Source organism: Neophocaena asiaeorientalis, unplaced genomic scaffold, assembly GCF_003031525.2.
Source record: "Neophocaena asiaeorientalis asiaeorientalis breed wild unplaced genomic scaffold, Neophocaena_asiaeorientalis_V1.1 scaffold221, whole genome shotgun sequence".
Taxonomy (NCBI): Eukaryota; Metazoa; Chordata; class Mammalia; order Artiodactyla; family Phocoenidae; genus Neophocaena; species Neophocaena asiaeorientalis.
Window position 1 is genome coordinate 2,046,082 of NW_020173766.1, and position 19,223 is coordinate 2,065,304.

General features: G+C 60.3%; 1 protein-coding gene across 1 annotated transcript in view; it reads right to left on the bottom strand.

Moving 5' to 3' along the window:
- The window catches only part of PLXNB1 (plexin B1), a 25,971-nt gene that overhangs the window by 6,336 nt on the left and 412 nt on the right, over positions 1 to 19,223 (bottom strand). The window contains 30 exon segments of the mRNA XM_024751436.1: position 1; positions 4 to 87; positions 367 to 535; positions 919 to 1,012; positions 1,461 to 1,568; positions 1,721 to 1,899; positions 2,036 to 2,253; positions 2,350 to 2,450; positions 2,949 to 3,097; positions 3,176 to 3,352; positions 4,022 to 4,264; positions 4,460 to 4,631; positions 4,858 to 5,034; positions 5,345 to 5,481; positions 5,658 to 5,763; positions 7,561 to 7,712; positions 7,858 to 8,030; positions 8,116 to 8,209; positions 8,502 to 8,624; positions 8,816 to 8,935; positions 9,140 to 9,820; positions 10,236 to 10,344; positions 10,421 to 10,529; positions 10,835 to 10,991; positions 11,256 to 11,388; positions 11,684 to 11,784; positions 11,911 to 12,039; positions 12,314 to 12,496; positions 13,224 to 14,336; positions 15,403 to 15,455. The exon segment at position 1 is cut by the window's left edge and continues 80 nt beyond it. Of these exon segments, the coding sequence (XP_024607204.1) occupies position 1; positions 4 to 87; positions 367 to 535; positions 919 to 1,012; positions 1,461 to 1,568; positions 1,721 to 1,899; positions 2,036 to 2,253; positions 2,350 to 2,450; positions 2,949 to 3,097; positions 3,176 to 3,352; positions 4,022 to 4,264; positions 4,460 to 4,631; positions 4,858 to 5,034; positions 5,345 to 5,481; positions 5,658 to 5,763; positions 7,561 to 7,712; positions 7,858 to 8,030; positions 8,116 to 8,209; positions 8,502 to 8,624; positions 8,816 to 8,935; positions 9,140 to 9,820; positions 10,236 to 10,344; positions 10,421 to 10,529; positions 10,835 to 10,991; positions 11,256 to 11,388; positions 11,684 to 11,784; positions 11,911 to 12,039; positions 12,314 to 12,496; positions 13,224 to 14,330 (5,486 nt within the window). The 5' untranslated portion in view covers positions 14,331 to 14,336; positions 15,403 to 15,455.

A 19,223-nucleotide genomic window follows, 5' to 3' on the forward strand; every position in this document is an offset into this window, starting at 1 on the left:
TCTTCAGGCTCCTCCACAGACCCTGGACCTCAGAAGTCACGTCCTCGTCAGAAAGAATGAGATGCCCGGCCACCCCAGACCGCCATTCTGCAAGGACAAGGTGGGCTTGGTCCTTGTCCTTGCAGACATACCCTCCCTGCAGTGGAACCTGTCCCCTCTTCTACAAGGACACTGGCCCCTCCATCAGGGGCAACCTCACCCAACTTTTCTGAAGTCCAGAAACGGGCCCCTCAACAGGTGACAGGTCATCCCTATAGAGGTGTTCCAGAGCCCACCTCCCCTGGGTGATAAGCTGACCCCGCAGAGCTGGTCTAGGGCCAGCCTAGCCCTGAGAGTCCCCAGACCACCCTTCCCCTCTGCCCTCACCGACGTCCAGGGTGCGGGGGTCTGGCCGCTGGGCAAGAGGCACTCCTTTATAAAGCTGGTCCAACATCTTTTCCTTGGCCTGGGAGATGGTGTCACAGTCCAGGACCTTCACAGGCACGCCCTGGGCTTCTCCCGCTCCAGGCCCCACAGCCAGTAGTGCATTCAAGGTCTATGCACGATACATGGGAGCAGTCAGGGCTCATGCTACGTGGGGGATGACCAAGATGCAAGGCCAAGGCGAGGGACAACCCATAAGGAAGCCACTGCCTCTGACCTCCAAGCACCAAACAATCACTCCTTCTTGTCTCTTCACCTGCCTGCCTCCCCAGGGACAGCAGCTCCCTCCACTCTGTGGCCCCAGCACCTGGCACAGAGCACTAGTGTCTGCTGGGTGAATGGCAGAAAAAATGGGAGAGCACAAGTCCCTCTGAACTCTGATCCTCAGGCTCCCGGCGCAGACAGTTAGGCTGAGGAAACCCGCATAAGAAGTGGGGTCTCCGCTAGCCAGAGGAGCAGGCCTGGCGGAGCCTGAATGGGATTTTCCCAAAGGACCTCCACGTGGGCCACAAAGGGGAAAGTCTCCCAGAGGGAAACAATGGGCAGGTCTGCCAGGGTGACTCCCAGTTTGGTGGGCACAACCATGCCCCTGGCAGGATGCTAAGACCATGATCAGGCAGACACTCAGGCCCTGACACAGCAAGGACCCGGACGGGCCCCGGGCAGGGTTGGCTGCTCCCTAGACTCTGGATGTGGCCACCCTGACCCCACCCCAAACCTGGGGAACCTCTGAGGTCCTATCTTCAAGGTCTGGCCCTCAAGCCTCTATCCTGCAGCCAGCTGGAGGTTAGGCTGGCTCAAACCAGATGCAGACACCCACACAATCATACGTGGTCACCCTCCTCACCTTCATGGGAGACTGACTCACCAGCAGGTTCTCTCTCTCCCCCCCTCCCTCCCCCTCTCAGCATGGGATGGAGGTGCTGGGGGAGGGGACAGGATGCAGGCTGCAGAAGGCTTAAGGTGGCTGAGGACATGCTGGGCAGGGGTGCCCAAACTGTGCTGGGGCAAGAAGCTGCGTGGTTCAGAGTCCTGACTCTCCCTGGAGGGGAGCCCCACCCACCTCTGCCTCACTCACCCTCACGAAAGTGTAGAGGCAGATGGACATCCAGTTGGTGAGCAGCTTCTCCACCACAGTCTCTGTCCTGGGATGACAGGAAAGAGGGGGCAGAGTCAGCAGGTGGGGACCCAGGGCTTTCTATTCTTCAGACCCCAGGCCCCAGAGGGCCTGACTCAGGTCTTGGTTCCAGCTGTCCACGGCCACCTGGCCCCCGTGGCGTCTTACGGGCATACAGACCTGCGCAGCATCAGCTTGGGGTTCTTGGCCACGTACTGGGCCACCAGGTCACTGAGCAGGGTGCGCAGGATGTCAGTGAAGTACTCAAGCTTCCCGTGCAGTGCCACGGTGAGCAGAGATGCCACGTAGGCGCGGTCCCGAGCTGAGAAGGTGCGCTGGCTCTCCAGGGTGTGGATGAACTGGTGCCAGGGAGAGGGGATGGGTGGGTGGGGAGGGCAGATTCAGAAACGGAGGGACTGAGAAGGGATGGGGCTGGAGGGTAGGGGAACCCCCTCCCCACCCCTGGAGGGCCCAGATAGGGGGTGGGGCCAGCACCTTGATGAGGAAGAGCTTGCTGTTAAGCAGGTTGGAGAGCTGCCCCAGCCCTTGTTCCACAGTGGGTCGCCTGCTCTCAGGCACGCCCAAGTCCCGGTGCAAGGGTGACTCCTGGTGCCCAGGGAAGAAGACCCTCTCGGCATACACCTTGTAGTCGAGGAAGGGGATGCCGCTGCCCAGAAGGTCACTGGTAAGATCGGTCATCTCGGTCATAAGGTCTGTTGAGCAGAAGAAGCCAGGTTTGAGCGCAGATCCCAAGGTGATGGGAGCAGGCTTGGGCAGAGCCCTGGAGTGTGGGGTCTTTGCAGCCTCACCTGTGAACTCCTTCTTGCAGCGGTCCCGCACGCTGCTCTCCAGATTCTCCAGCTGGATCTGCACCTTCTTATAGTCTCTCAGAGCCTGCTTGCTCTTCCTCCTGCTCAGCACCAAGGTCAGGGCAGGGAAGGCCAGAGGAGGCCCGAACCCCTGCTTGGTCCCACCGGGCCCAGGCCTGCCCAGGCCAGCACAGTCTAACCCTGCCATGCCCAGCCAAGCCAGGGCCTAGTCAAAATAATTCAGCCCGTCCCATCCCAGGCAAGTCACACCCACCCACGACTCATCTAGCCCAGCCTAGCCCAGGGATCAGCAAACTATAACACGGCCAAATCTGGCCCCTGGCCTGTTTTTGTAAATAAAGATTTGTTGGAACACAGCCATGCTCATGTGTTTATATGTTGTCCGTGGCTGCCGCTGGGCTATAATAGCAGAGCTGAGTCACTGCCACCCAGACCGCCTGGCCCACAAAGCCTGAAATAGTTATTCTCCTGCCCTTTATAGGAAGTGTTTGCCTATCCCTGGTCTATCTAGTCTGCCCCTTCCCAATCCAGCCACACCCTACTACCTGCCCAACCCAGCCACATCTGGCTGCACCCACCTGTACATGAGGACAATGATGATGACACCCAGAGCCAGAAGAGAGGTGCCCACCCCCAAGCCCACCTGGGCTGCCATGGGAAAAGCCACAGGGCTCTCGCCATCGTACTGCACGTGGCCTAAGGAGAAGCGTAGGTTCCCCATCTGCACCTGCACAGGGAGCCACATGTGAGCAAAGAGGTCAGCGCATGCCCGATGCCTGCCCCGGCCCAGAGCCTGCCCACTGACCGTGAACTCAGGCAAAGCATCAGGCACCTCCCGGAGGGCATGGTGCCGGGGTAGGGGCTGCTCCACGGGGGGCTCGCAGTACAGGTGGTGCCGGGTCAGCGTCTTCACCATGCAGGGGCCGTCCCCTATCATGGCCACCACCTCCTCCTTGGACATTGCAAGGTCCAGATTCTCCCCCTGGAACATGGAGTCACTGATTGATCATTCAGAACTCTTCCTTAAGGGGAGGAGCTGATGGTCACTCAGATCCTATCTCCCCAAATGTGAGACGGACGGTCCTGAGACCCACCCCCAGGAGCAGGGCTGATGGTGCCTCAGCACCTCTTGTCCGGTACATGGGGTGACAGCCCCATGGATGTTTCCCAAGCTGCCCCCGATCCTTTTCTGCCCCTCCCGATCCTTCTTCCACGAGTCTTAACTTCTCCGGAGCTAAAAATCTGGAGAATATAAAGCTGTCCCCAAATCCTACGCAGTGACCTAACAAAGCAGAGCCCCTGCTACTGCGTGTGTCAGTACACACGCCAAGTATGTGTCCACATGAGACAGCCTGCCAAATGGGCATCAGCCCAGGCGCCTATTGTGTACCTCGCCGCCACTGCGTGTGCCAAACTATTTACATATCGTTATTCAGACACCTGCCATGGGGTATGTCAGGACCCAGACCACAGGACCTAAGCCCCGGCCAGGTGTGTCTGGCTAGGCACCCCGCCGCCAGCCCCCTCAGCACTCGCCATGTCCATCCACTGGCCCTTACTTTGCTGTCATGCCCCCTGTGCCACACACAGCAGTACCATCCGGCAAAGTGAAGGGTCTTGGGGCCCTGCCAGATCCCACTAGGAGCAGTACCTCCACAGAGAGCACACTCCCAGGCTTGTGCCGGAATGGTGCGGTGGGGTCCTCGGGGTTGAGCGGCTGCAGAGTGGGGTCGGCCTCATAGGAGAAGGGTGTGGGGTTCAGTGTTGCAAAGTCAAAGACCAGGTTTTCAAGGATGAATTCCACACGGACCCAGGGGTCCTCAGGCAGGCCTGGGAGGGCCGGTGTGCGGCACGTGATGAGCTGGGAGGAGTTCACGTGGCAGGGCTCCTCAAACTAGGGCAGAGGGAGGGAGGACAGGGAGGGCCTGCTGAGGGTGCACAAGGCAGGGGGGCGGGTCCAGCAAAGATGGGGACATAGCCTCCACTGGTACCCGCCACCCACAGCTGTCTAGGGGTGGTGGGGGGGATGAGGGGCAAGGTGGGCGATGGCTAGTCCAGTGCAGGCAGGGGATGCCCTTGGGGCTCCTACGTGAAGGCCGCCACAGGAGGCTCCGGGGGAGCACGCCGTCTCTGGGATCACGCGGTGCCTCCACCCAAGCCCCTGGCCTGGTCCTGGCGCTCTCGTGGCCACAGTCACTCGGATTCTTGGTGTCTGTACCACGTCCAAATTCTGGCCACGGACCCGTATCTCACGTCCTCCACTGAAAACACAGCCCATAAGCCACTTATGGCTTATGTGAACAAGGCTTTAAAGCACAGCCCAGTCCCTGATGTTAGGTCAGCTCCAACCCAAAGCCCCACGGCCCCTCTCCCCACCAGCAGCATAGGAGTCGAAGCCCCCCACATAGAGCCCTACAAACCCCCATATACTGGAGCTGCAGAGACCTCCCAACGGCATGCCATGCAGCCATGCCCTCGGCCCAGCACCTGAGGAAGCTCTTGGCAGGGCCAGCAGAGGTGACATTGGGATCTGATGTGTACTCGAACTGGCTGTGATGAAGCCTCCGCTCAGCAGCCCCAAACCACACGGCCACGGGGAGTGTGGCAGGCGTGGGGTGTGGGCTGGTCTCACACCGCAGTTGCTCCGCCTGCTGCTCCAGCAGCCTGAGAAGGGAGGGAGAAGTGGCAGGCAGGCCCGACTGGGCCGGAGGGGCACAGGAAGGGGAAAGGGGTGATTCCAGGACATGGGACCCATTCGGGCCACAGCTCACTTCCCCCTTCAGTGCTGACTGCAGTCTCCACAAGTGACCCTGGAGGCTGCACTCCCAAGAAAGCCCCAGCTTCGAGAGGGGCTGGCCACTTTCTGATGGAGCAGACTTGGCCCTCTCCCCATTACTGCTCTCCCTAATATCCCGCCCCTCCATCTTCTCCCCGGAGCTCAAGGATTTTTGCAGAATGAGGAAGCTGCCCTCACAGGTGACAAGGCTGGTCTCCAACTACCACTCGGATGTCCTCCAGCCGCCCGGTCAGAAGCTTGGAGCCATGCAGGGTGAGGCTGGTGCCCCCGGCTCTGGGGCCTCGGGCCGGGAAGATGGAATGCACCTTTGGGTCCTGTGGGAAGGGGACAGGGAGAAACAGACAGGCATCAGGCCAAGAACAGGGAGGCAGGGGGAGCAGACAAGGAGGCCCTGGGGTGGGGAGCCCCAGGGAGGCGAACCAATGGGCTGGGAGGAGCCACCTAAGGGGGTGGCCCATGGGTAGCTGGTGGGGACTCAACAGTCAGGCACCTGGTAGGCAAAGTCATGCTCTGAGACGCCGCGTCCTCTTCCTGGCACCTCCACCGTCACAGCGCCTGCCACCTCCTCCCCGCTGGCCCCAGTGATACACACAAGGCTGTGGGCACAGGGCAAGCTGGGGTGCTGGGCCACACTAAGGGCCCTTCAAACTGACCCGGCCGCCCCCTCCCTGCCCCACTACATCACGTGTTCTCCCTGGCTCCCAAGATTGACAGAGATCCTCTTGCTTTGGAAGGAATTCCTTAACGACTCACCAGGAGGCTTTGGCCTCTGAGAATTAATATCTGTGGTTCAATCATTCAAGTCCAACCCCAGAGGCCCCTGACAAGGAGAATTTCTCTCTCTGTGGGGCACCAGCCCTGGTAAGGCTGGTGGCAGGGGTGGGTTGCTGAGCTAATGAGTGGGCCTAACCGGCCACCATCACCGTGGGCACAGCACCAGTTACAAGGTGGTGGAAACTTGATTTCCTCATGAAAAAATGTTCCCGAAAGCCTCTAGTCAGGCCTGGGGATGGACGTGAAGGGAAAGTGAGCAATCTAAGAAATGCTGGTTCTTAGCCAGGAAACAGAAGCTTGGGGCAAATTAATCTCCAGAATGTGAAGCCTGCAGTGGTTCGACTCTTTGTGACATTGTCACGGTCACTGCAAACACCCCCAGAAAACAGAACAAGCGAAGTGTGAACTACCCGGGAGAGGCTTCAGCTGGAATGTATTTTAATCCCTTTATAAATCAGTTCAGAAAGTACTTTAGTCTCATGGTTCTAGAATCATTAACACTCACCTAAAGTTCTCAGTCATAATACATTCAGGGGGGAAACAATATGCTCTAGCAGAGTCTTGTTGAAAATAAGACTGCAGGGTACTTGCCTGGTGGTGCAGTGGTTAAGAATCCGCCTGCCAATGCCGGGGACATGGGTTCAAGCCCTCGTTGGGGAAGATCCCACATGCCACAGAGCAACTAAGCCTGTACTGAGCCTGCACTCTAGAACCCACAAGCCACAACTACTGAGCCCGCATGCCACAACTACTGAAGCCCACGCGCCTAGAGCCCGAGCTCCGCAACAAGAGAAGCCACCGCAATAAGAAGCCCGCGCACCGCAACAAAGAGTAGTCCCCGCTCGCCGCAACTAGAGAAAGCCTGCACGTAGCAACAAAGACCCAACACAGCCAAAAATAAATAAATAAATACATTTTTTAAAAGAAAGAAAATAAGACTGTGGGACCCCAACACGGGCCTACAGATCCAGACCTCTGCAGGAAGTGGAGGGAGGTGGTCTAAGGATCTGCTCTGGGGGGTTTTGAACCAACTCTCCAGGTAACCCTGACATTCGGCGGGTTGGAGACCTGCTGCTTGTGGATGTCTCCTTCGCTGTGTTCTGCGTGTGCACATTTGGGACCCTGCAACTGCCAGCCTTGTAAGCCACAAGCCCTGGGAAAGTGGGAGGGGTCCAAGGGACTGGACAGAGGGGCCTGACACTCAGCAGGTGTGTCATAAGTCTATCCCCGTGAGGAGCCTGCCCAGGGCAGTGCTTGGGGAAGAAGGGTCAGCAGGTGGGAAGGTCAGCCGCAGAGCACAGCTGTCTGGGATCCAAGGAGCCTGCTACCACAACTATGCCCATGGTCACTTGGAAAGCCGGGTGAGCACACCTAGGCAGTGCCAGGAAGCAGAGCCGCCTGTCAGCTCTGAGCAGTGACTAGACCCAGGCCAGAAACCTGCAGGTCTGTGCACTAAAGCCAAGGCCTTGATAGTAACCCCAGCCCTGAAACACTGTGATCAGAACAAAGGAAAAGGGGAGGGGGAGGGCAGATGAGTAGTGGGTGGATGGCCCTAAGCAGGAAAGCCAGCTGTGAAGCCCGCGGGGTGCCCCCTGCTCCTGTCAGTCCAGCCCACTCACCTGCTGGACACCTCGTACTCCTGAGCGTCCACAGCACAGGGCACTCCAGCCACCCTGACCGTGTCCTGCACGTCCTGCACATGTTGGCCCAGGTTGGAGCCCCTGATGGTGACACGGGTGCCTCCGTCTACAGGCCCAGTCAGTGGCTCCACCTGTTCCAGGACAAGGATGGCTCACCTCCACGCACCTGTTGACCTTTGGCAGCCTGGAGAGACAGCCCCAGCCTCCCACCTTTTGGGACACTGAACCCATAGCACCCCGAACCCCTTGAAGGGATGCTCCAGCATTTCAACACACCGAGTGGATGAGGGGTGCTGGGCACTGGGTGACCACAGCCTCAGCCTCGCCACAGGCCTCCTGGGCCACGCAGCGTGGATGCTTCCCCTTGCACCACACACAGCCGTACTGGGGCATGGCAGTTTGGCAGCGGCTGCAGTCCTCGTGTCCCACGGAACAATCATAAAGCACCACTGGGGGTGGAGAGACGAATGTGAGAGGCAGGCCAGGAAGAGCCCTGTTGCCACCAGCCAGTCCCAGCAGCCCCGGGTCACTCACCATGCAGCCCATCCACACTGTCCACACGCAGATGGCCAGCCCGACGCAGAAACAGCCCCACGCGGAGCTCTGGCTGTAGAGCCTCATAGCTGAGCTGGAGAAATGGGAGTGGGGTCAGAGCCCAGGATTAGGGGAGGCGTCAGGCCTGGGGAGACGGTGGTCAGAGAAAGGACCAAAATGACTCATGGGAACACAAAGCCAGAGGCCAGAGCTGGGATACAGGACCCCATGGGGCACAAGGTCAGAGGTCAGAGCTGGGGTACTAGGACTCCCTCGGGGTCACTCAGTCAGAGAATGGGCTGGGATGAGTGCGGTGCAGCCAGCTAAGCTTGGTAGCCAGCCTGTGGCTAGCGCGCCCTTGCCCACCCAGGACTCGGGATCTGTACCTGGTGCTGCTGGCAGGTGACATGGCACCGGGTATCTGGAGGCAGCTCGCATTCGACCCGGGCCTCAACCACCACCTCGTGGCCCTCCAGCTCCATCACACACTCATGGTCTCCTGGGCTGTCCTGGGGACAGAGGACACAGCTACGGGGGCAGCTTCAGAAGCCAGGCCTGGTGAGCCCCACAGGGCCCCAGCACAGTCCCCGGGTTGGGACTGAGACCTGAGGCCGTGCCCTCCCCTGCTCCCCGGGACTCGTGCATAGTTTGCCAATAGCCAAGGAGGCCACAGCAACAGCTGCAAAGAGGACACACTCACCTGGAAGAGGCGCAGGTTCCTGCCCAGCAGTCGCACTTCTCGCTGCACATGGACCGGCATCAGGCTGGAGCCCTGCACACTCTCCACACAAGGGCAGGAGCCTGCCCCCAAGGTCATCTCCTGCAGGCACCAAGCGCCAGGCAGTCTATGGAGCCCACCTGCCGCCTCATCCCTTTCCCAGGCAGAACCCCGGGGCCAGGCCAGCGTGAGGCAGCGGACGCCCCCCTCCCCTCCATCCTTCCCCTGCAGAATCGCAAGGTGGCCAAGAGGCTGCATCTGTCCCAATCCCCTCCCCTGAGGCCTCCTTCCTGGGCCGGGTCTCACCAGCTCCCAGAGCCCAGGGGTGTCGTACTGGTAGTCAAGGCTGGACAGGAGGATGAGGGGGGCAGGAGGGCCCTCATGCTCAGCAGAGTCTCCATCACCTGAGAGGAGGGTGGAAGTGGAGAAGGCGGGCGTGTCACCCCCTGTCCACTCATCCGCCTCGGGCAGCTCGCCGCCTTCTCTCATGAGCCAGTCCAGAGCAGGCTTCGTGGAGCCAGCGGCCCCTGGGAAAGTGGTGGCGGGAGCCGTGCCAGGGGGCTGGTCCAGGGGTACCGCAGAGGGGAGAGCCTCGGGGCCAGGCTCTGCAAGGGTGGGGGGCAGTGCTGCTACATCTGAGGGTGATGGGTGGGAGGCCAAGAGGTCCTCGGCGGTGGCCACGGGTCCGAAGGCTGTAGGGGCAGGGACAGCGGTTCCAGGCCTCTGGCGGGGGCTGGGAGGAGGAGGGGCCTCGTGGAGAGGTGAGCCCGTGGAAGCCGAGGCAGGTGTGGGGCTGGGACCTGCCCACGGTCCCCGGGGGCTGAGCAGGGAAGGCCTGGCCCCAGGTGGGACATCCAAGGCTGTGGCTGTGGAAGGAGTGTCCACAGGAAGGGCGTCAGGAGTCAGGGCGACCGTGGCCCTGGGGGCTGTGGGTGGGAAGGAGGTGGGTGCGTCTCTTGCAGGAGGGGCTGGGGAGAGGGGCGGGCTCTGAAGGGGGAGGCAGAGAAAGACAGGAAGGGCCACTCAGCAGGCAGGTGCGGGAGCGGGCAGCAGGCAGGCAAAGGGTGTGTTAAGAGGAAAGGAGACCAAGGAAAAGAGAAACAAAAACAGCCCATTAATTCTCCAGAGGGGAAGGGGAGGGCGCGCTCTAGGGGCGTCTATGGCATCTGTGCCAAGGTGGGGCACGAGGCCAGACCTCCCCTCCTCTCAGCTACAAACGTCCTCTCCCGAAACAGGTGGGACGTTGACAGCCGTCCTCCAGTGAGTCCGTCACACACAGCAGCTCAGGTGCTCACGACAGAGCACCCGGGGCAGGCAGACACACAGACCCCAGGCCATGAGAGAAACCCTCACAATGGGGAGCCCGAACCCCCCCTGGGGCCCGGCCAGGAGTTGGGCTCACCTGTCGGCTGACCACCATGGGCCCAGCATCACACAAGGCCTTGTGCGTGCACAGGTGCTGCCAGACGCACCAGTTACACCCCCAGAGGCTTCTCACGCAGGCCTGGCACCTGCACAGAGCACAGCCATGGGGTGGGGATCGCCACAGGGCAGCCCAGGGGCTGGGGGTCGGGGTGAGGAACTCACTGTGCAGATGGGCGGAGCAAGGTGACGGCCATGCAGTCATAGAAGGAGAGGGAAGCCTCAGCAATCACGACGGCGCCAAACCTGAGCTCCAGGCTCACGGAGACGTGGTCTGCAGAGGGAGAAGCGAGCTGGGCTGAGGAGCAGGAAGGGGCACTCAGACCCCGAGCTGACGTCCCAGACCACACAGGGTGGGTTTGGCACTCTGACCAGGAAGGGGTGCCCAGGGTCGGGAACACAGTCCACAGAGTAGAAAACAGGGACTTTAGGGATTGGGGACCAGAGGGGGCCTCAGAGAAAGGTATCGCTTCAGGACCCTTTGCCTGGATTCACACCTCATCCTGATCACACCCCTTGGAGCAAGATGGGAGGTGAGTGGGGCTCCCAGGCCCCGGGCTGACTCCTTCTCTCACCCACCGGCTTCTCTCGGCAGCTCTGGAGCCTCACTAGGGTCTGGGGAGGGGCACATCACACCAGAACTGGTCAGCAGGGCAGGACTCTGGTATTCCCCAAAGTGGCAGGAATAAGACTCCCCTGGCCACAGGGGTGGCAGATCGGGTACCGACAAGAAAACCTGCGAAGAGAGGCCAGGACATGCTGTTGGAGCCACTGGGCAACAGATCAGGGCTCCGTTTACAGGCTTCCAGTGTGGGCAGGCACCAGCGGCCACCAGCCCCCAGTGATCACAAATACCCTCCAGCCTGGGTTAGTAACAGATGGAGAAAGCGGAGCCCCAAGAGAAGCGACTTGGGCAAGGCCAAATGGTACTTAAAATTCAAGGTTGCAACCCATCACCAGAGCTCCCCCCGGCCAGGGCTCCGCCTGCTCTGGTCTTCACCTCCCTCCTCTCCTCACGGCTGATGTTAGCAGGACTCAAGGTTGCCACTTGCAGACAGCCCACCTCAGGCTGGAAGCTCCACAGCCACCGCTCTAAGCCCTGGCCCCGAGAGCACTCGGAATGGCGACTGCACCTGGGCAAGAATAACCGGTGTCCACCTGTGACCCTCACAGGGCCACTGGCAGTTCATGGGGCAGGGACACCTACAATCCTAGGGACCTGGGCAGGATCCTCAAGTGGGCCACGACAAGCCTGGCAAGTCAGGGTGGAGGATAGGGGTGAGAGCAGGGCGTTGGGGCATCCAGGGGTCAAGGGTTGAGAGTCAAGGGCCAAGGACCAGGAACCCTGGACAGGGCAGGAGAATTGAGGGCATGAGGCTGGGGTTGGGGTGGGGCTGGGGAAGGAGCCAGGGTCGGGGGAGCGCTGACCTGCCGAGGAGCACACACCACCCACAGTATGGGTCCCTGTGAGCCAGACAAGATGCACAGTCCAGGTGCTGAGCACAGGAGGCCACAGGAACCTTGAGAAGCTACAGCAGCAAAGAGGACTTGAGGTCAACAATCCAAGCACCAGTGGCTCTCCACATATGGGCCCCCAGCTCCCCCGAGGCCCCTCCCAGCAGTCATGCCCTCCCTGGCTGGCGCGTGGCACTCACCGTGCTCTGGGTCATGACATACAGGTGCTCGAAGGCCCCATCAAAGATGAGGTCTCTGCTCACCGCAGACCCCTGCTGGATGATCCGTGTGGAGTACGGGTGGCCATCACTCCCTGGGCCCAAGTAGACCTGAGATCAGAGACCACAAGATCTGAGGCCCAAGGCCCTCCCCTCTCGCCCCAATAAAATAATTTACAGAATTTCCTCCTAGAGAGTACAGGTCACACCACCCGGCCCCAGAAAGAGGAGCACAGGTCATCTCTCCCAGCCAGGGCCAGGGGCACATCACATATCTCACATCGCAGCCCCAGGGGTCTCAGGCGTAATTCTGCCCAGCCTGGGTCCCCAGCAGCCTGTTGCCTCCAGATCCTGGGGCAGGGCCCAGTACCTCCTATGGAATCACCTTATGCAGCTGCCCTTGACTGTCACCCAGGAAAGCAATGGTGTGTCCATCTTCCACAGTGATCGCCACGGCTGTTAGCTGAACCCCTGGCCACTCCAGAACTGGCGTGGCTTCCAGGGGGACACGGCTGGCCATGGGGCTGGGCGTGTGGTCTGAGCCACAAGGGTAAGCATCCAGGGTGTCCTGCAGGCAGCAAGAAGCACAAATAAGGCCCTCCCTGGATAATGTCCACTGGCCCCTCCTCCCTGGACAACCCCACCCCTTCTCACCATCTCTGCCAGCTCTTGGCTCTCCCACAGCCGCATTCTTAGCCTTGCCTCAGTGGCTTACCTCCACAGTCTGCAGCGGCTCCGTCCCCCTCTTTTGATCCCCACATGTCTGGGGCCCCACTTTCTCCCATCCCTGGCCTGGGAGCTGCTTCCTCCAGTTCATGCACTCAGCCTTCTCCTGGACCACTTTTCCAAAGCCTCTCCAGCTTGCATCCTCCTCTCCAGGTCTACTAACCTGGGTCTCCTCCCACCTCTCACTGACTCAGTCCCCCTATATGTAGCTTCTACCCTTTTCATCCATCCTGAGACTATAGCCAAACAAGTCTCAACCTCACCTGCCTCTCTCGCTCAAGAACCTAAAACAATAGATTCCATCCCCACTACATTCTGGGTCCCTGCCCCATTCCCAAGAACCTCAAATGCCCTTTCAGTCCACCTACACAAATGCCATCCCTTCAGCGCCTGATCCAAACCCACCCCTGCACAGCTGGCTCTCTGTCCCCCTGAATGCCACTCTTACCATAAGGTACCCATCCATCACCCAGACACAAAGGAATCACTTAACATCCATTGACCTGATCAGTAAATGCCTGGCCAGTGGCCTCAGAGACAGGGAAGGGCTGGGCAGTGCCAGGACTCACCACGGGCAGCTGAGCACAGTCGGAATTGACATCGTACTCAATGTAGGCCACCTCGGCCCCATCCTCAGCGCGGCCCTCCCGAGTGTAGCAGGCATCACGTGTGCGATTAGCAAGGCGATCCACCTCATCCAGAGGGAAGGCACAGAGGGCAGAGGCTCCAGATGCCCCGGCAGCTGCCAACGGGGGCCGGCCCACAGTGGGGGGAGCGGCCGAGGAGAAGGCTGCAAAGAGCACCTCCCCCCGGCCCACCTCCGCGGACATGGCGACAGCCGCAGCCTGGATCAGCCCGTAGCGGCTCCCCTGACAGGCCAGAGGCAACTCCACGTAGGAGTAGTAGTGCTGGTCCCGGAGGCACACACGGGACACATAGGCACGGAAAGCTCGAGACTGAGCCTGCAGGTCCCGCCGGAGAAACAGGAAGTAGGCACTGGCCCCGCGTGCAAAGGCGCTCACAAAGTGGTGGCTGTACTCGGAGAGGCGGCCCACAGCTAGCTTGGCCGTCTCCTCGTAAGAGAAGGCAGCCTGCGGGTCCAGCGGCCTTAAGGCGCGGGTAGTGATGGGAGGGATGCCTCCCCCCACACCCCTGCTGGTGTAGCCCCGCCCCACAAAGAGGAGGGGCTCCCCAGCCAAGCCCTGGGCCACCAGTCCCACCGTGGTGACGGCAGGGTCGTTGGCGGCCACATACTGGGTGTCCCCAGGTCGCTCTGGCCGCAGCAACAGCTGCCCAAGCAGCCCCAGGCGCCGCTGCTCACAGACCCCCTGGTGCACACTGCCACACACCACCAGGGCCCCGGGGCTCACCAGGAGCAGCTGGTTTGGGTTGTTGGTGGGCTGGGCCTGAGGGCACTCATCAGGCGTCACAGGTGGCAGACAGTCCCTGCTGTCTAGCACAGGGCCAGTGGACACAGTGGCCTCCAGCTGCAGTTCAGGGCTCAGCTGGAACAGGAAGTTGGTGGCCCCTAGGTAGAGGGTGCCTGAGGTGGGATCCCGCGCCAGGTGCTGCAGATGCGTACCATTGGGAGTGAAAGCAGTCGGTGGAGGGGGCTGGAGGGTGAGGACCCACCCGGCCCAGAGTGCCTGGAGAAGAGCTGGGCCGAGGGCAGGCATGGTCACCTGGTAGGGAGAGAGGTTGAGCGGGGCTCATGTGGCCACCTGAGCACCGTGGGACCACTGGTGAGGAGTAGGACTATGATGCTGCCAAGACGCCCCTCCTAACTCAGGGAGGGGGGAGCAGGGAGGACCAGGCTTAGATGGCACTGTGGTTAGGATGACCCCAGGACCACACACTAGAAAGGGGTCAGGAGACATTTTCCTGGAAACTTCAACGCTGCCCATTCTCTGTAAGCACTACTCTCTCAGGAGACCTGCACCCCACACCCCTCACCCTGCCCTGCCCTGCCCTATGTCATAACAGGGTCCAAGGGTAAGAGGCTAAAGGGGCAGAAACATGGGAAACATCCCATTCCCAGGGACTAGGGCCTGGAAGGGGCAGGAGGGCAAGGGATGGGAAGAAGGGACCCAGAACCCCAAAGAGAGAAAGGCACCCTCTGCATGGATGTCAGTTTCCTGGGCAGAAAAAGGGAGGGCAAGGTCTCATGGGCCACCTGCATGTTAGAGTAGGGTAAGAATTGGATGAAGGGCCTTTCAGGCTAGGAATCCAGAAGGGTAATAACCACAGAACCAAAGGGCCAGAGAAATGAGGGGGGTTAAGGCTGCCAGGGAGGGCTTCCCTGGTGGCTCAGTGGTTAAGAATCCGCCTGCCAATGCAGGGGACGCGGGTTCGAGCCCTGGTCCGGGAAGACCCCACAGGCCGCAGAGCAACTAAGCCCGTGTGCCATAACTACTGAGCCTGTGCTCTAGAGCCCGCAAGCCACAACTACTGAGCCCACATGCCACAACTACTGAAGCCCGCGTGCCTAGGGCCCGTACTCCGCAACAAGAGAAGCCACTGCAATGAGAAGGCTGCACACCGCAACGAAGAGTAGCCCCTGCTCTCCGCAACTAGAGAAACCCCGCGCACAGCAATGAAGACCAAACACAGCCAAGATAAATAATTTTTTTAAAAAAAAGGCTGCCAGGGATAGGGCCTAAAAGGCTAGCTAGACCCCACCTTGGAGAGCCCTCAGCAGAGGTGGGAGTCACACTGCTCCCAGACACCTAGGTGTGAGGTCAGGCTCACCTGGCAAGGCCAGCTGGATCAGGAGACAACAGCATGCCCCGTGTGAGAGTCACCTAGCCAGGGAGAAAGCAGAGCATGAAGCTGGGGGTTGGGCTGCAGGCATTTGGGCTCCCCACCATGGAGGCAGCACAAAGGTACCTCTCCCGGCTGCCCAGTCTGCTGGTGGAGCTGGGCCCAGCCTGGCCCTCGGCCACCAAACACATTCCACAGGGACGCCTCCTCAGAGCCCACAGAGAGGGGGAGGGCAGCAGAACCAAGCACCCTCAGGGCCTGGGAAAGGGCAGCTAGGAAGGAGCTGCGCGGCTGGCAGGGCCCAGTCAGGCCCCCACTTTAGTCCTGTGCCCCCTGCAGCCCGTTCTCGGCACTCTCCCATCCTCATCCTCTGCCCAAACTCTCCACTATCAGGGTACCCTGGTACATACCCTCCACACAGGCCCGGGGCTAGCCTAGCCCCAAGCCACCACCAGCACATAAGCAGACACAAGCTCGCACACACCAAGAAGCATACACACCACCCACCCTGGATGCACACACCCACACACAAACACATGAGCACCAGCACACACACAGATGCATGCACATACTGCCTGTGCACAGCGCACGGAGACACAGACCCAGAAATACAGGCAAACGTCCCACACAGACACGCTACCCACCTGCACTTAGACACCTGCACAAAGACACGTCCACAGAGACAAACTTTTTACACAAAGAAACATGCACTCCACACAGGCACATCACATGCACCCACCCACCCAAGACATACACACCACCACCCACTTTCAGACCCCACACACACAGACTCACGCACACTTCCCTGGTTTGAGCCCTAAGTCCTAGAGGGCTGCAGAAGCCAGGCCATCTCTTGCTATCTCCTCTCCTGCAGGTCAGAGCAGAGCAGGGCTGGAGGGTGGGGGGCAGGGGGGATTGTCCTAAAGGAAGTCACCATACTAGATGTGCCCCACATCCCCAGGACCTTCGCAGACCTTGAGTGCCTGCTCTCCTCACAGACCCATCCTTGCAGGCTCCACCTGAAGCCAGGTGAGACCAGCCACCTTTCCCAGACCTGGATGGTCTCCAGCCAGGAGCACCAAGATTGGTAAAGCACAGAGGACAGGGCATGCATCCCAAGCTGAGACACTTCCCCTACTTGCCTGTGCCCAGGCGGCATGGCCCAGCCCCTCCCACCACCCAGCTGCCAGTCTGCCTGTTCACTCTGTTCCCAGAGCTTCCCAGGGTCCAGGTTGGCTCCTTCCAGCCAAGGCTCCCGGCAGGGTGCTCCTGAGGCTGGCCCAGAGTGAGCAGGGCTGGGCGTAAGGCTTGGAGGAGGGTCCAGCAGCCCGGTGGAAGCAGAGTACTGTGGCCACGGCCTGGCTGGGCAGTGCTCCCAAAATAGCTTGGGGGTTTCCATTTTTAGTGTGCAGAGAACAGGGCAGCTCTATGGGAGCAGGAACAAGGCAGCCTCTGTTTGCCACTGAGGGGGTAGGAGGAGGGGGCCGGCAGGGAGAGTCGTGAACCCGGCGAGAAGCCCAGGACTGTGGCAAGGCCAGGCTTCCCAGGAGCCCCCCACCTTGTTTCCAAGGGATGGGGGGAGAAAGTTTCTTCCTCTGGGAAGACAGGGTCTGCCTGAGGATGGGCAGAGGCCATCTCCCATGCTCAGCCACTGCTCAGTCCCTCCTACCACCTCCCGCCTAGGGATGTGCCTTGGGCAGAGGGTCTGACCCATCATTCGCTTACAAACATTAGCTCAGCGCCTACTTCAAGCCAAAGTTCTCCAGCCCTCAAAGGGCAGCAACCAGGACAATCCCTAAATGTAAAATCACAGCTGGGTCGAGTGGCCCACAGGAAGCGGATGGGCAGGATCAGAACAGCTCCTGGCAAGGCCACATAGGATACTGGAGGCCGACTCACGCTGGGAAAAGTGTCAGGCTTCTTCAATCACTGCCACAGAGCCGAGCAACCCTCGCCCTTCCCCACATACCATGGGTAGGAGGACAAAAAGAAGGACACATATTTCACTTAACCTCTGCCACCGGCCACAGAGCAGCTCCCAGCCCCTCCAGCTTACCCCCTCCCACCTCAGGGGAACTTCAAGCGATGTATCGGAGTACATCCCTCCTTCCAGAGTCTCTGGGGCACCCCAGGGCCTGGAGTATAAAGGTCAAGCCGTCCAGTCCACATGCTCTCCTGTGCGATCCATGCCAGTGCTCCCCCGCACATGCTCTTCGTTCCTGCCAGCCTGAACTGCAGGCTGTTTCACACTCCTCCGTGCCCACTCCCTCTCTATCCCATTAACTCTGGTGCCCAACCATCACCTCCCAGGGAAGCCTTCCCTGTCCCCCCATGCTCCTGAGGAGCCCACTACACATGGCCAGTGGACATCCCCAGCCACCACCCTCGTGTATATTGCAGCTCTGCCTTGGGCTCTCTAAGCTTCAGGTTTCCTATCTGGAGAATGGGAGGCAGGACTGCTCTGACCATTAAACGTGATATGGTGTGTGCCTGGCATTAGAGGCACCAACCGAGGCCACTCTTCTCCTTGTTCCACACTCCCACTCTTGAAGCTCCTTAAAGGCAGGGAATGTGACTTTTGATTCAGAGGCCCCAGTAACCAGGACAAACGTTAGCACAGAGCAGGTGCTCCTTACATGTTGAAAGAACCCTCATTTCACAGCCAAGAAAACCCAGCCAACAGGGGAGATATGGAGCCCACAATCCTCTCCAAGCCACCTGGCTTCTTGAAGGATGACACAGGGTCAGCCCCACTTTTATTAATGACGAGGCCAGAGCAGGCTGAAAAGGCTGGTTTGGAGCTGGGCCTCAGGTCCCCAACTTCCACAGCTAGGATCTCTTGCCCACTCCCCAGATCTCAAACCCCAGCCAGAGTCACAGCCAAAGCCTAGCTCTTCTGGGCCCACCTTTCTCTGGACCGCTTCAGCAGGGCCCAAGGCTGCCTAACTTCTGTCTGCAAAGAGCAAGCACCTCTCCCCGCCCTCCTGGGGCTGTCCTCACCAACCAAGAGGGCTTATAAACTCTGCCCTTCAAACTGAGAGAGGGTTCATATCCCAGCCCTCATTTACCGAGTCGCGGGGATTAGAGTGGGAAACCGGCCTTTCCTTTCTGCCCTCGCTCTGCTCCCAGGGTCCACCCAAGAGAAGTTACTAATTGACAGCGCAGGAGTGCACAGTGCTTACCCTGTTGTTTGTGTTGAGGTGGGGTGGGGGTGGGGGTGAGGGTCCACCATTTACCGATGAGGACTCAAGGAGTGCTCATCAATCACCCATCGTCCGATATATATATATATACGGCGGATGAGGGGGCTGGGGCTTCCCCTCTGGGGGTGCGTGGCAGGGGGATCACAGGCTGCCTTTTGTCAGTTGCACCGAGAGCAGCCTGGAAGGGCTGTTACTACGTAGGGGAAGCCTCGACCTCCCCGTCGACTCTTCCCCGACCCTCCTCCCTCCTCCCCGACCAGAGCAAGGACCCCACCAGTGGTCCTGGGAGGGCGGGGAAGAGGCCGTCCGGTCCCGGGCTGAGGCGGCTGCGGCGGCGTTGGCGAGGAGGGGGCGCGGAGGAGCAGCTCCACCTCCTCTGTCTCCCAATCGCGTTACAGGCGGAGCCGCCAGAGTTTCCCTTCGCGCGGAGAAGTATAGTCCCAACTCTCAGGACCGAAGCCGACCACCATTCACACGGGCTGCCCGGGCCCGGCGGCATCGAAGCTCCAGGCCTTTCCATCCCGGGGATGCGCCGCCTCGCCCCGGTCCCACCGCCCCGGCCCCGGGCCCCGCACTCACCACCCGGCCGGGCCCCGCAGGACTAGG